Consider the following 14378-nt stretch of genomic DNA (forward strand, 5'->3'; position numbering starts at 1 on the left):
CTTCTAGGGAATTTCTCTCTCTAGAATCCGAGCATTGCTCTTACTTAGGCATCGGAGGGGCTTTCCTCGGAAACACCCCCGAGGCTAGTAACTTGTTTATTGTGCAGGTTGATTTGGACACAATACATTCGAGCTAGCAAGATCTTCAACACACACAAAAGGGCCTTCATTCGAAACCCATTGTTTCATCCACTTCAACACCGGAACAATTATTATTATTATTATTATTATTATTATTATTATTATTATTATTATTATTATTATTATATTGTACGTAGTAAATAGTACGGAGTAATGAATAAGTTGCACGTTTGCTGTGTAAAGATCCCCTTTGTTGAAGCTTCATCAGTCAACGATCTTAAAATGAACAAGTCATCCATATATAGAATCCTTGTTGATTAGATCCCATAATCTCTTCAAAATTGCCTATTATTTTGTATCTTTCTTAGATAAATTTTGATTCAATCATCGGATCTAAATACCAGTTAATTAAGCTCTCATAAAACGGATCCTTTCGATTATCTTGATTCAACATATATATCCATATCGTATGTTCAAACAGAAAATCGTTTTCCGATTTGGTACCATCAAAGGCTTAAGCGAATTTAACTGAATAATTAGTTGTACTAATTAATTAACTACTAATTAAATATTTTGTAAAGAACACTATACAACTATAATTAGCCGAGTTGACATTTGTTGCCAAAGCTAACATAAATAGTCCTCCAAACAAATACGTCTCTGTAATGTCATGTGTACCTAAGGATCGGAGGGCATTTTCATCATTTTAGTTTGTACTCCCCTTCTAACAACCATCAAGAAGATTCAGACAACAAGCCTTATTTTCCGTGTTTTTTTTCCTTTAAATAAAATTATCTCGGTCGCTATTTTCCTCCGATTCTCATCTTAATATTAGAACACCTATGATATCAAATTGAGTTCCGATTCAAATTCTTAATTATTCTATATAAGGATTTTCGCCTTTAAGTACGGAGAACCGTAGATCTCTAAAGTAAACCTCCCAGTTCCTCAAAGTGAGTCTTGTTTCATTCCTTAAAAAGCTCGGCAAAATTTGTTACCTTTTAAATATGTTTACACTAAAAAAAAGCATTGTTTATACATTGTCAGACACTAACTTAACTATCAGACAATACATGATTGATATACAGTCAATTATGGAGTAGGTAAGAAGCGGGTCGAGTGATAATACATATGGTCTAACATGTTATCATACGATCTTTAATAAAAAAAAAATTAAAAAGGTAAAAAAAATAAAAAATTATCTTGAATATAAATTTTTTGATTGTTTGAATTTTTCCTTTGGGATAAGTAGTGGAAAAATATTCATAATTTGTTTTTTCAAATTGTGATTTTATTACAAAGAGTATGGAAAAACACCGGTTTCTATTTCTATCTCCAAAGATAAATAAAAAATAAATAAATAGGGGTTAAGAAAAAGGGTAGAAAGTCGTCTGGTTCTCGAAGACTAAACAAAACAACTCTCCGAATAATTTTATTATTTTGAAATAAAAATAACAAACTCTTTCACACAAAAAAAATCAATAGGAATTGAAATAATTAAACAAGAGAAGCTAGAAGAGGTTGTCCTTTTATTATCTATAGCATTAATTTCAATCCCATCTTTTTTCCCTTTTATCCTCCTCTCTATCACCATTTCCAATTAATCATAACCGACTCTCTCTTTATCTCTCGTCCTCCTCCTCCTCCTCCTCTTTCTCTCTCTATGGGTTTCCTTGGAGAGGTGGAAGCAGCTGCTGCAACACAACAAGACATGAAACAACTTCTTACTTCTGGTGTTGTTCATCCTTTCACGGCCTCGGCCGCAGCAGCAGGTACAACGACTACTGCCACTGCCACTACTACGACGACACCCCGTAATATTAGTACTAATAATATTAACAACAAAAATATTAATATGAGTAGCAGTAGTACTAGTAATGAATCTCATCATTTAGAATTACAACAATTCTCTCTCCTCCATCATCATCATCATCATCATCATCATCAACACCACCAAGAGCCGCAACATCATCAGCATCAGCAACAACATCATCATTCTCCGCAGCAGCATCATCAGAATATTTCATTCAGTATGATGCAATCATCTCCATCATCTTCTTCCCTTCCTGGAAACAATTTCATGTATGTAACAACAAATTTAGCACACGCTAGCTCCATTTCTTCGCTCTTATATATATATAAATAAATACTTCCTTCGTTTTTATTCAGTTGCAACTTTTTTTTTTTTTAGGGGAGCGGGAAAAGAGAGCAGTAGTAGTGCTGCGGGCGCGTACGACCTAGGAGAGCTAGATCAAGCACTTTTCCTTTACCTTGATGGACAAACAGATCATGAACAACAACGACGTGAGTAATTTTGATTTTTTAAATTTGTCTTTTTTATTTTTTTGTGGTGAAAATATTTGGTGTAAGAAGAAGATTCCTTTTGAGGATGTGATTGGGTCATAAGAATTGCATGATCAGAAGTTCTGATGAAAAATCTTCCCGTACTATTATTTTTTCTTTGACCAGATCATCAGAGAAAATTCCTTTTTCCTTTTTCCTTTTTCTAGCTCGATAAACAAATTTGTATTTTTCATTTTTGATTTTGTCTGAAAAATTCAAATCCCCAAGTTGTTTTTATTTTTTTTTATTTTTTTTGAAGAGGAGGGGTGTCAGATGGGCTCAAAATGCATGTTAAGCTACTTTACTACAAGTCACTCTCTTTCTCTCTCTTAGCTTAGCTTAGCTTAGCTTAGCTTGCAATAGTTAGTAACAAAGGTAAGTCATTACTCAAATATTATCATCATCTACTCATCAAGTGCATGCAACAGATACATGTTTAATTAATTATTGTTCAAGCGTGGTCATCCCCTTCTGATGAGTTTCATGTAATCAATTGTTTGATTCATTGGTTGAATTTCCGTGGTTTTTGACAGAAAATCACAACTCGTCATCAACATCACCACCACTTGGAAGAGGAGGTGGAGGCGGAGGCGGAGGCGGAGGCGGAATGAGACCACCAACTCTTAACATTTTCCCTTCTCAACCTATGCATGTTGAGCCTTCTATCACCAAGGTACTACTTTTTCACCGTTATTGACTTTTAATTTTATTCATTTTTTCTTTTCACATGCATCTTGAACAAGAAGTTTTTAACTACTCTTGGAAAATTTCAATTCATTTTTGTTATGGTTATTGTCAAAGGCAAGTTCTGGAGGAGTACTAGGCGGAGGAGGACAATCAACAAGTGGCGGTTCCAAGAGACCATCAGAGCAGCCGCCACCGATAGAGTTGTCCAACAACAATAATATTAATAATAAATCCAAAAACCAACACGAAGCAACCGCTGAACAATCCAAGTCTATCAAGGTAATATATATAAGTTGATCCTATAAGATTAATTATATAACGATTGATGTAGGAATATTTTTATTATTGGCTCGAAAATGAAAGGAGGATTATTAAAAATGTGTTGGGTTTAATTTACATTTATTTTCTTGTACTGAGAGCAGCGTGAAGGAAACCGCAAAGGTCCAACATCAAGCTCGGAGCAAGAAGGGCCAAAAACACCCGACCCTAAGGTTGTTTAATTAGCAATTATATATCTAACACATTAAAAATAAAAAGTCATCATATGAATTTATATTAATTAAAGTCATAAGGAAAATAATCATAAAAATTCAACGAATAACGCTTTCAAAATTGTACTGTATTAATTTGGGTATTGCTTGCAAGCAGACACTGAGAAGACTTGCTCAAAATAGAGAAGCAGCTAGGAAAAGCAGGCTTAGAAAAAAGGTTAGTCAATGTCAAATAATCCTTGCAATTTTAGTTTTAATTTTAATTTTAATTTTAATTTTAATTAATTAGTTAAAATGAATTTTAGGCATTTTCATGATATATCATATAGTCCTTGTTTGTTAAGCTTTCCTATTCAAGTCGTACAATTTGCATAATTTATCTACTAACCACTATACATTAATACATTATCAAGATTTTTAGTTAGAATTAGAATAATAATGATCTGTTTTATTTTGTTTTACTCGTAATTTTTGTTAATTAATTTCGTCCGTTGAAACTTGAAACAACGCATGCAGGCATATGTTCAGCAGTTAGAATCAAGTAGGATAAGACTTGCTCAGTTAGAACAAGAACTTCAACGCGCCCGAGCCCAAGTAAGTTAATTAATTAATTAATTCTAGGTCAAATTTGTCGAGTTTACTATTAAGTTCCGACAGAAGGAGTAAAATCATATCTTTTCTACCCACACGTACGTATGTGGCAGTTAACATATAATTTCTTGTTATTAAGGGTATATTTTTCGGAGGTGGTGGAACAGACAATGGTATTCCTCTTGGTGTAGCCAACATAAGCTCAGGTACTACAATTTAATTTGGTCATACAAGTAAAGCATATAATATAATGTTATAATCACAAGTTGCATGATATGTAAGTTTGACAACTAGCTAAGCAGTTGTTACTTGTTAAATGTTAAATGTAAGTTTGTTATTTAGTCATAACAAACAGTAGAAACTAATAATTAATTATAATTATAATTATAATGTGAAACTACTGAATTTTGTTTTATAGACGCAGCAGTGTTTGACTTGGAATACACAAGATGGCTGGAGGAGCATCACCGGTTAACCTGCGAGCTCCGGGCAGCGGTACAAGAACATATATCAGAAAATGAGCTTAAAATGTACGTAGATAATTGCTTGGCGCATTACGACGTGGTAATGAATCTCAAGAGCATGGTGGCTAAAACCGACGTGTTCCACCTTGTTTCCGGAATGTGGAAAACCCCGGCAGAGCGCTGCTTCATGTGGATGGGTGGTTTTCGCCCTTCCGAGCTCATTAAGGTATACGGAGTACTACATACCTACTTTTTCTGTTAACGTACTACATGTACTAGTCCAATGCGTTATTTGTTTATAAACTCCTAACATAATTTATTACTTCATACTTGGTATTAATTAATTAATTAATTACCCTTAACATACAACCCTAGCTAGTACATATTTATTTTTTTATGACTTTGTATTGCACTTTTATCCCTAACTTGACGTTACTTTTCTAGTGGGGTTCAAAAGAAGAGTATGTAGGATGATGAGCTAAAAAGATATTACAAGATACTACACGTACTTACATAATGGATAAATTCATACACATGAAAACGTTTCTTTATAGAAAGACCTTAAACGGAATATTGAAACACTTCAATGGAATGGATGAAGTACGTACAAAGATAAAACTAAAGTAAAATAATAAGAGCGTGTTCGGTATAGTAAGACATGGGATTTGATATGGTATGGACTATGGAGTTAGGAGTACAATTTGTCATAGAGTAATTAAAGTGGGTGTGGGAAGAAGAAGATCTGCATGAAGGGTATGAAAATAAATGAAGAAAGGAATCTTCAAGGAAGTTTCTATTAAAAGGACTAAAATGAGGTGATGTTCTGGTTTAAACCCTAAAGCAGTGTCTGTTACTTCTTCTTATGGATTACACCCTTCTAACCATTATATGGTTGTACTCTCGTTTTATGAATATGGGCAAACTTGCACGGCTCAAGCTACTACCTTAGCCCCTTATTTTTCTCTCTCCTCCTACATTCATCAGCCTAGCCTGGATTATTACATATTACAGAGTACTACGTACTTAATAATTATTAACCTAACTACACTTGATCGATTCATTTTAATTCGTAATGATTATCAACCTTTTTTTTATTTTAATTCTTATCTCGGACTCGGGACCCGGCCCCTATGTAATTAAAGATTTCGGTTAATTAATTTGTTACTAAAACATTAACAAAATTACACGCTGGTCAATGTTTATGGTGCCTAGCTAGTTTAATGTATATGACATCATACAAAGACGAGTTGGTGTAAGAAAAAATTATTAAAGTAAGAGGAAAGGGAGTGGACTTTCGAGTAAATATTATGAGGTAAAAATGATGAAATAATAAATTTTCATGTTCAAAAATAGTTTAAAACGCAATATAAAGAAACATTATGGAACGAAATAAGACCGATCATTTTGAAACGGAGGTAGTAGTCTGTAATGGTGGGACGTGAAAAAGTAATGTTTAATGTTTTATGGAATAAAAAGAAACATATCTAATTTGTTAGCGATTTTGGCAATATTGTTAGATAATTTTGCACCAAATTGAGCCGTTAAGTGACCAACAATTGATGGGCATATGTGGGTTGCAACAATCGACGCACGAGGCTGAAGAGGCGCTGTCGCAAGGCCTTGAAGCTCTCCAACAATCTCTCTCCGATGTAATCTCCTCCGACGCCTTAAGTTGCCCTCCTAACATGAACAATTATATGGGTCAGATGGCTCTTGCTATCAACAAGCTCTCGACGATGGAGAACTTTGTAAGACAGGTAATTAATAACCTAATTTATTATTTCTCAAACTTAGTTTTATTGTACTACTTTTTCTTATTATTTAATTGCATTTATCGTTGCTGCTCTAGTTTACATAGGGTAAAATCTAAATCATAACTTGCACCAATTAATGAATAATCATTCTCTATTTTGGAGTCAACCTCCTACTTATTTCATCTTCGATTATGAAAAAAAAAAAAAGTCCAACCGCACAAGTCCACGTTTCGTTCTTTAGTTACAACATTTTGAGTTCACATTCATATAACGGTACAATCTTGATCATTAATTATTTCCCCGTATTTACAATCAAAATTATTTTTAAAATTAATATTCTGAAATAAAATGCGGAGTACTACTCTTAGCATGTAATCTTAACTAAGTAAATGCGTTCGGCAAAGCATGCCATGCGTATTATACATAATCAATTTAAAATGTGATGTAAAAACAATTAATTAAACACTCCACGGGAATCATTAAAAAACGAGTATAATGTTTAACTAATTTGTCGTCACATCACTTAATTAAAAGTCGAATAATCTATAAAATATTAATTATATTTCAGGATCCGGCCTTTTAATTTTTGCGAATTTGAGCATAGATAAGAGCCATATAAGGATCATTTAGGAAATAGAGTGGGACCAAAGATGGAAGTAAAGAATCAGGTGTTGCTATGGTTGGAAAACCTACTCCAATCAGATAACCTACTACAAGAGCATGGCTAATTATTGGAGTTTTTAAAAAAGGGATATATGTCCTTTAATTTATTAATAGTTTTTGAAATGGACCCTCAAATTTAGGAAAAGGGCAAAAATTAAAAAGAAAACCCTAGTGTTGTGGTTAGAGAGGGACATTAGCATAAATAATGACAGCTCAGCATAATTAATTAAATATATAATGTTAGTTGAACTTAATTTTTTATTTATTTTTCCATTATTATTTAAAGTTGATAATTAGATTAATTGATTATAAGCGTCTCAACTACTATATCATACGGAGTATATAGTTCGAGGACCACTTTTGGATGGATAATTGGTTTTGAGTTTTTAATTAGATTATAAATCATTTTATTAATTCAACTTGATAATTAGGCATGCATAGTTATTGGTGAAAACAAACGAACGCTAGAGATACATGCGTACTACGGATTACTTAACGCGACATTTGAATTATTATATATGTTAACAAGTCGTTCTTGATTATCGTTATACAAATTATTATTAAATATTGTCTGGCCAAACTACATGACATTGCATGTCACTCGTCTCCTATCCAATTAACATATTATTAGTATACTCTGACAGTTAATTAATTATCAGATAATCTGATAAGATACTAGACTACTAGCTATTTTTTGAAATTAACTATAATTAGTTAAAATAAATGGTTTCCATCTCCTACCAAAATATTTAGGTAGATTACTTATTTTGTTATAATGTATTGTACTACATGTCTTTTTATTTAAATTTATCTACATGTTTGTCTATATTTCGTTGACGTTACCAGTTCAAATTACACTATAACACGACTATTAGTTATCATGCAAGGATATTAATAATGAACATACCTCGTATAATAATTGTAAATATAATAAAACAAATGTTAGAGTGCCCTTTCTTTCCTACATAATAAAAGAAGACCTACTTTTGGGATGACCTAAAGAAGCCATCACAAAAGCTCAAGTTAGAAAAAAGTGACATTTTTGTGAAAAAAATCATAGGAGTATGAATATGTAGAGGGTACATAACAAGTTGGGATTGAAAAGTTACCTTCTCTAAAATCATATGAGCATGAAAATGCAGAGGGTACATAACAAGTTGGGATTTTATTTGATCATGTACTTTAGGCTCACTACACCACTGGCACTAGAGTTCCACCTAGAAGATGTGACCACCCGATTGTTCCATCCTTTTGAAATAGCCAAATCACATGTATAGAGTAATTTTATTTTTAAGATGGATCACATATATGTCGTACTATTTTTCCATGTGACTATATAAATTGTCTTGTTTCCACACAAAAACGTACTTTATTTTGTGATTGATTTAACCGGTGTATGGTTATTAAGATCGAGTGTCGGGATAAACATAGATATGATCAAATTGATACAAACAGATCTTTGAGTGTTTATCACATGTTTGGCTATTAACTGTCGAGTTGTGTATTGTGTATATTTCAACACCCATGGTTTTTTTTTTCCCTTTTACAATCAATAATTTAGTTTATACAATACTCTTTTACTATACAATCACTAAAAATAATCAATTAGCATGAACTCATTGGTTAGGCACAAAAGAAACTAAATTAGGCAATATTAGTTTATGGCCTTAAACCAGCCAAAATGTACCAACCAAATTAGTTGATATCCTCACTTGAACAAAAAATAAAAACGTAGTAGGTTTTTTTTTGGAATTGAATTTGGTGAAAGGACCGTTTTATGGGAAATGGAGGTGTCATGCGAGTATTAAAGGACATTCGCACAATTGAGATTGGAAGTTAGAAATCATACATAAAAACAGAGAGTAAGTGGGCCCGCTAAAAATCAACATCAAAAGATCTTTTAGGCCCATAACGCATGATGTCAGAGTCATAACCGCTTGACCTACGGACTCCATGGCCCATCCCACGCTCATTAGTCATTACTCCTCTCTACTTTTTTTTGTTCTTTATTCTTTGAGGAAAACTCTTCTCTATTCTCACATGCCTCTTTTCAATTTCAATGAATTTCTTCACCCTCTTCTTTCACACGAGAAATTCAAATACATTTTTTTTTCCTTTCAAATTCACGAGGGCAGAAAAGTGATCGACAAATAAGCCTTTTTGTCTCGGACTGTTCCACTCCTAATCCGCTTTTTTATTTGTTACTCTCTTCATCCGTTTTTCTTATTTATATTTGATATCAGCGAATTTAGTGATATAAATAGGGATTTGATTCTTTTTTCAGTTAAATAATAAAAAAAATTATTGAGGTGGATGAAGCGAAGGAAGGAAGTTGTTACATATACCATCGGGGTATGAAATAGTAACATACTATGAACTCTCATTGGTTTTTTAACGTAAGCAACCCCACATGAGATTAAAATTTAAATCTAAAATAGCAACCCCACAAGTAATTTAAAATTTTAGACCAATCATAGCCAAGTAATTTTTTCACCTTTTCACCCACATATAGTTATATCAATTAGAACTGAGTACTAAACGTCAAATATTATGTACATAAACTCAACGTAAAACGTAATTATCATGTAAAAGATTAAAGCACAGAGCTAATACAAATAAAGGGTTTAAATAATCGAGACACTATATGTACAGAGTATTATAAATGAAAAAATTAGTTGCTAAAAAATAAATTTAAATGAAAAAATTACAGTACAGTGAGGAGTCGACCTCTAGACTTGTGATATGTATCAAAGATTTAATGTGTATTTAATGTGTTGTTTATTACTAGTACTAATTTACTGGACAAACTATTATTTTGGGCCCCTTTCCGCCTTAGGAACTAGGCGGTCGCACCCCTCGCCTACCCATAGGGTCGGGCCTGGACAAAAATGGTGGGACCAAAAGTTACTATATGAGAGCGAAATTGTGATACCCATAAGGCCATGATCATTCTGAGGATGTGTTATTTTCAACTTATAAGACCTGAACTTATAGAACCTTATCTAACTTATACGATCTTATTTTACTTATAAGATGTTAAATGCCATTAATACCTTATAAGACCTTATTAGACTTTACTTAAAGCTCATTAGATTATTTATAGACCTTTAACCATTAGAATATTTATAATAGTTAATTGCGAACCTATTATAATAATAACTACGGAGCATAAAGTAATTATTATTTACTTCTTATTAGACCTTATTACAACTTACTAGAACTTATTGGATCTAACTGAATTTATAAGACCTTATTTAACTTATACAACTAGGACATTATCTGGAACTCATTTGTAGTTATTAGATTTGAAATTTATTTAAATAAGATGTTATAAGTTGAAGAGATCAGACTCTTAAATTGCGTTCTATTCGTCAAATATTCATTTATTTTTTCTCAACTTATCTTATCTTATTTTACATGAATATATCTAAACTTATGATAATTTATGTCAGTTATAAACTGTACTTGGTCAATCCTTATTTTTCTTGAATGTATCTTTTCTGAATATAACTAAATTTATTTTTCTTAAAATAAGTGAAAATAACGTGAATAAAGGGGACAATAATTTACCCTAATTTTTTGCCTTAGATTTTACGATTACGTGTCTCATTATTAATGCTCACCAAATTTTAATAAAGTACTCATAATGCTGATTTGTCAAAACAAATATTCCGTGTGAATTTTATCCTCGAATTAATATTTGATGTCAGAATAATAATCATTGTTAGGTAATACGACAAAGAATGATAAACTTGTGATATACTCCCTCCCTTCCTTAATACTCGCACCGCTTTTTTTTCGGGCCGTCCCATAATACTTGCACCGTTTCTATAAATGGAAATTTATGCCAATATTATATTATTTCTCACACTTACTTACTAACCACACATACACCTCTGTTCCATACAAAAAAATCATTTAAAAATTTACAACCCACTCACCACTCTCCACCTCTTAGCCATTTTCCACTAACTATATTAAAAAAATACCCCACTATCAACTAACACCCATTAAAATAATAAGTCAATTTAGATGTCTTAAACTCCGCACCGGTCAAACCGGTGCGAGTATTTAGGAACGGATGGAGTAAAAAAAAGTATTGCCTCCCCGTTCCTTAAACATTTTATGATTCCCAACAAATGACTTTTACTTTAACTTTCTCGAATTAAGTATAAGTAAAAAGTATAAAAGTTTGCTATCTACACTAATCCTCCCTCTATTTCTATTTAAGTGTCATATTTGAGAGAATTCACAGTAATTAAGAAAAATGAAAAGCGTGTAAAAAAAACAATGATTGGGATTGTTTTTTGGGGAAAGGATAAAATAAATCATTGCTTATTGATAAAGTACAAATAAAAGTGGACGTGGGATGAAATAGTGGAAAAAGTGTAGAATGTGTAAGAAAAAACAATTATGATCATGAAAAAGTGAGAAAAGTGTATGAAAAAGTGAGAAAAGTGTATGAAAAAGTGAGAAAAGTGTATGAAAAAGTGGGAAAAGTGTAGTCCAAAAATAGAAATAAGACACTTATAAGGGGACGCTATTTTTAGAAAGCGAACACTTAAATAGGAACGGAGAGAGTATATTACAAGAAGTTGTGAAAAACGTCTATATGTCACGTAGTACTCTCCCCATTACGCCACATCATCCATTCACCAAGTGTTATGTCATGTCATGACAAGGACAACAAAAAATCAGTACAATGAGGTTTGAACACTAGACCCCACGTGTATCATCTTAACCAACCACCAATTGTGATTTATCTATTCACATTAATTTATAAACACATGTTAACATGAAGTCTAAAACAACTAAATATTTATCTGACTTTTTAATTTTTATGGAATTTTTGGAAAATAAATAAATTATCCATTAAATCATTATGACAACCATGAAAAACCATGATGTAATAAGTCTCATAAGCACCAACCATAGAATTGCACTTCTCATAGATGTAGTGTTTATTAATTTTCTGCACTTAGTTCCATGATAAAACAAATTATACAAATTATAAGATAATATAATTGAAAATTACTTGGCATGATAAATGACGTGCATGTTTTAGTAGTTGATGAACTTAATGGATGTTTTTCACTCTATTGAATACAAGTATTTTTGTTAAATATTGAGCTCAAGAAAAATCTAAATTTTAATTATTCAATGTTTCAACCTGCCGGGCATCGCCCGCGCCACACACTGATTTAGAAATTATATATTGATGTGAATCTAACAAGATCCTACATGATTACATATTTTCATATATATATATATATATATATATATATATATATATATATATATATATATATATATATAGTCAAAAACACGACGTGAATTATATAAAAGTTAAAATTGTGCGATATTTGTAAAAAAGAACAAGTATAATAAATTAATAATGGAGAAAAAAATCAATTTGAATGTTTGAGTTCCGGGACCTACAGTTTTCCAACATAAGCCGATGGACAACTATATCTCGAGATTTATTTTAGGAAAAAAAATAAAAGTTAATCCTCTTAACTTCATGTTGTTGAAAGGAATGGGATAAGACATAAGCTACCTCCATGTTACAACTTGACTTTGATAGTTTGATTTATTGACAATAGTATAGATTAATCTGTATTTAGGCTCTGTTCTCTTCACCTTATATTCACTTATTTCAGATCTGATAAGATAAAAGAAGATAAAATAAGATAAAATAAAATAAGTTCAGGGTCAATAAGTTAAGATAAGATAAAATAAGATAAGTTCAGGGTCAATAAGATAAGATAAGTTCAGGGCCATTAAGATAAGATAAGATAAGATAAAATAAAATAAGATAAGATAAGGTGAGGTAAATATTACATAAGGTAATACTATAAGTTTCAATAAGATAAGATAAGGGTCAATAAGATAAGATAAGATAAGATAAGTGTCAATAAGATAAGATAAGATAAGGGTCAATAAGTTCAGATAAGATAAAATAAGATAACATAAGATAACATAAGTGAAATTCAAATTCAGGTGAAGAGAACACTACCTTAATTTAATACCTTATCAATTGACAAACATGAATGAGACGTATGCAAGGTACATACATGATAGTACATGTGTTGACATCTTCTTGTTGATTGCTACTTCCAATTATCTACTTATTTAACCTTTAATCTTGTAGTTAGCATATGTGTTGTTAAATCTGAATGTTAATCGATCTTCTAAATTAAAGTTAATCATCCTATGCTACCATTAATAGCCAAGTGTAGTATTTGATTTGCTCCTCCTTGTATTGTTCAACCATTCACATCTGAAGTCTAAATAATCATACTTCATTCGTTCTGTAAATATCGCATAATTTTATTTTTTTACACTATTCACACTATTAGTTTGACCATTTTTTATGATTCATATGTAAAAATTGTAGTCACAGGGTCATGTTAAATTCGTATCGATATATATATATATTTTCTAAATATCAAATTTTTTTAATAATTTTTACTTATACACAAAAGTTATATATTAAGAGCTAAAATAATGTGTTAAATAAGTACTTGTATATTTCATATCAACATCCAACCGTCCATTAGTCATATCATTAGAATTTTACCCAATATGTGAAGCTCTAGCGACAAATATGCTTCTGTATGGTAAAATTCACATTCATATTTTTAGTCAAGAGACGAGATCAATTGGATTTTAATTTCATAGTGGCTTGAAACATATAAGGGGTGATAGTGTGTGTTAATCTTAATCTTAACATAATTCCATATTATGTTTGTTTAAAATTTGATTATGTTATTTTTTAACAGGCGGACAGTTTAAGGCACCAAACATTTCAACGACTGTATCAAATCTTGACAACACGTCAAGCGGCAAGGTGTTTTCTGACGATTGCAGAGTATTTCCACCGGCTTCGAGCTCTGAGCTCCTTATGGATGGCTAGGCCGCGACAGGAATAGGTCGATAAAATGAGCAAACCCAAACAAAGAAAGCTAGCTAGTACGTAGTAGTAGAAGAAATCATGCATGCGAATGTTTCACAATATAATCCCACTTTGATAATAATTTCTTTTTTGGATAAGCTAATTATCATCAATGTGCTTCCTCTTTAAGTTATTGCTTACCAATTTCTCTAACTTCAATTTCGCTTAATTCTCGTGGTGGTCGAATCTCATTGGAGAAGTGTATGTATACGTGTAGTTAGATTACGTAATTTTAGATTGAAACTAGCAACATGCACTAGATAATCTCTCACATTATTTCCAGCGATCTTGTTATTAGGGTTGAGAGTTTTCTAATTACAATAACTTTCATGTCAGACTGTCTGACGTT

General features: G+C 31.7%; 1 protein-coding gene across 1 annotated transcript; it reads left to right on the forward strand.

Moving 5' to 3' along the window:
- Positions 1-1575: 1575 nt before the first annotated feature.
- Positions 1576-14158, forward strand: LOC110800711 (bZIP transcription factor TGA10). Its single transcript, XM_022006024.2, has 11 exons — positions 1576-2163; positions 2273-2385; positions 2958-3097; positions 3226-3390; positions 3534-3602; positions 3760-3819; positions 4119-4196; positions 4333-4399; positions 4612-4883; positions 6175-6414; positions 13857-14158. The coding sequence occupies exons 1-11, from the start codon at positions 1745-1747 to the stop codon at positions 14004-14006; spliced, it is 1773 nt and encodes a 590-aa protein (XP_021861716.1). The 5' UTR covers positions 1576-1744; the 3' UTR covers positions 14007-14158.
- Positions 14159-14378: the final 220 nt, after the last annotated feature.

This window comes from Spinacia oleracea, chromosome 3 (assembly GCF_020520425.1).
Source record: "Spinacia oleracea cultivar Varoflay chromosome 3, BTI_SOV_V1, whole genome shotgun sequence".
NCBI classification, from domain to species: Eukaryota; Viridiplantae; Streptophyta; class Magnoliopsida; order Caryophyllales; family Amaranthaceae; genus Spinacia; species Spinacia oleracea.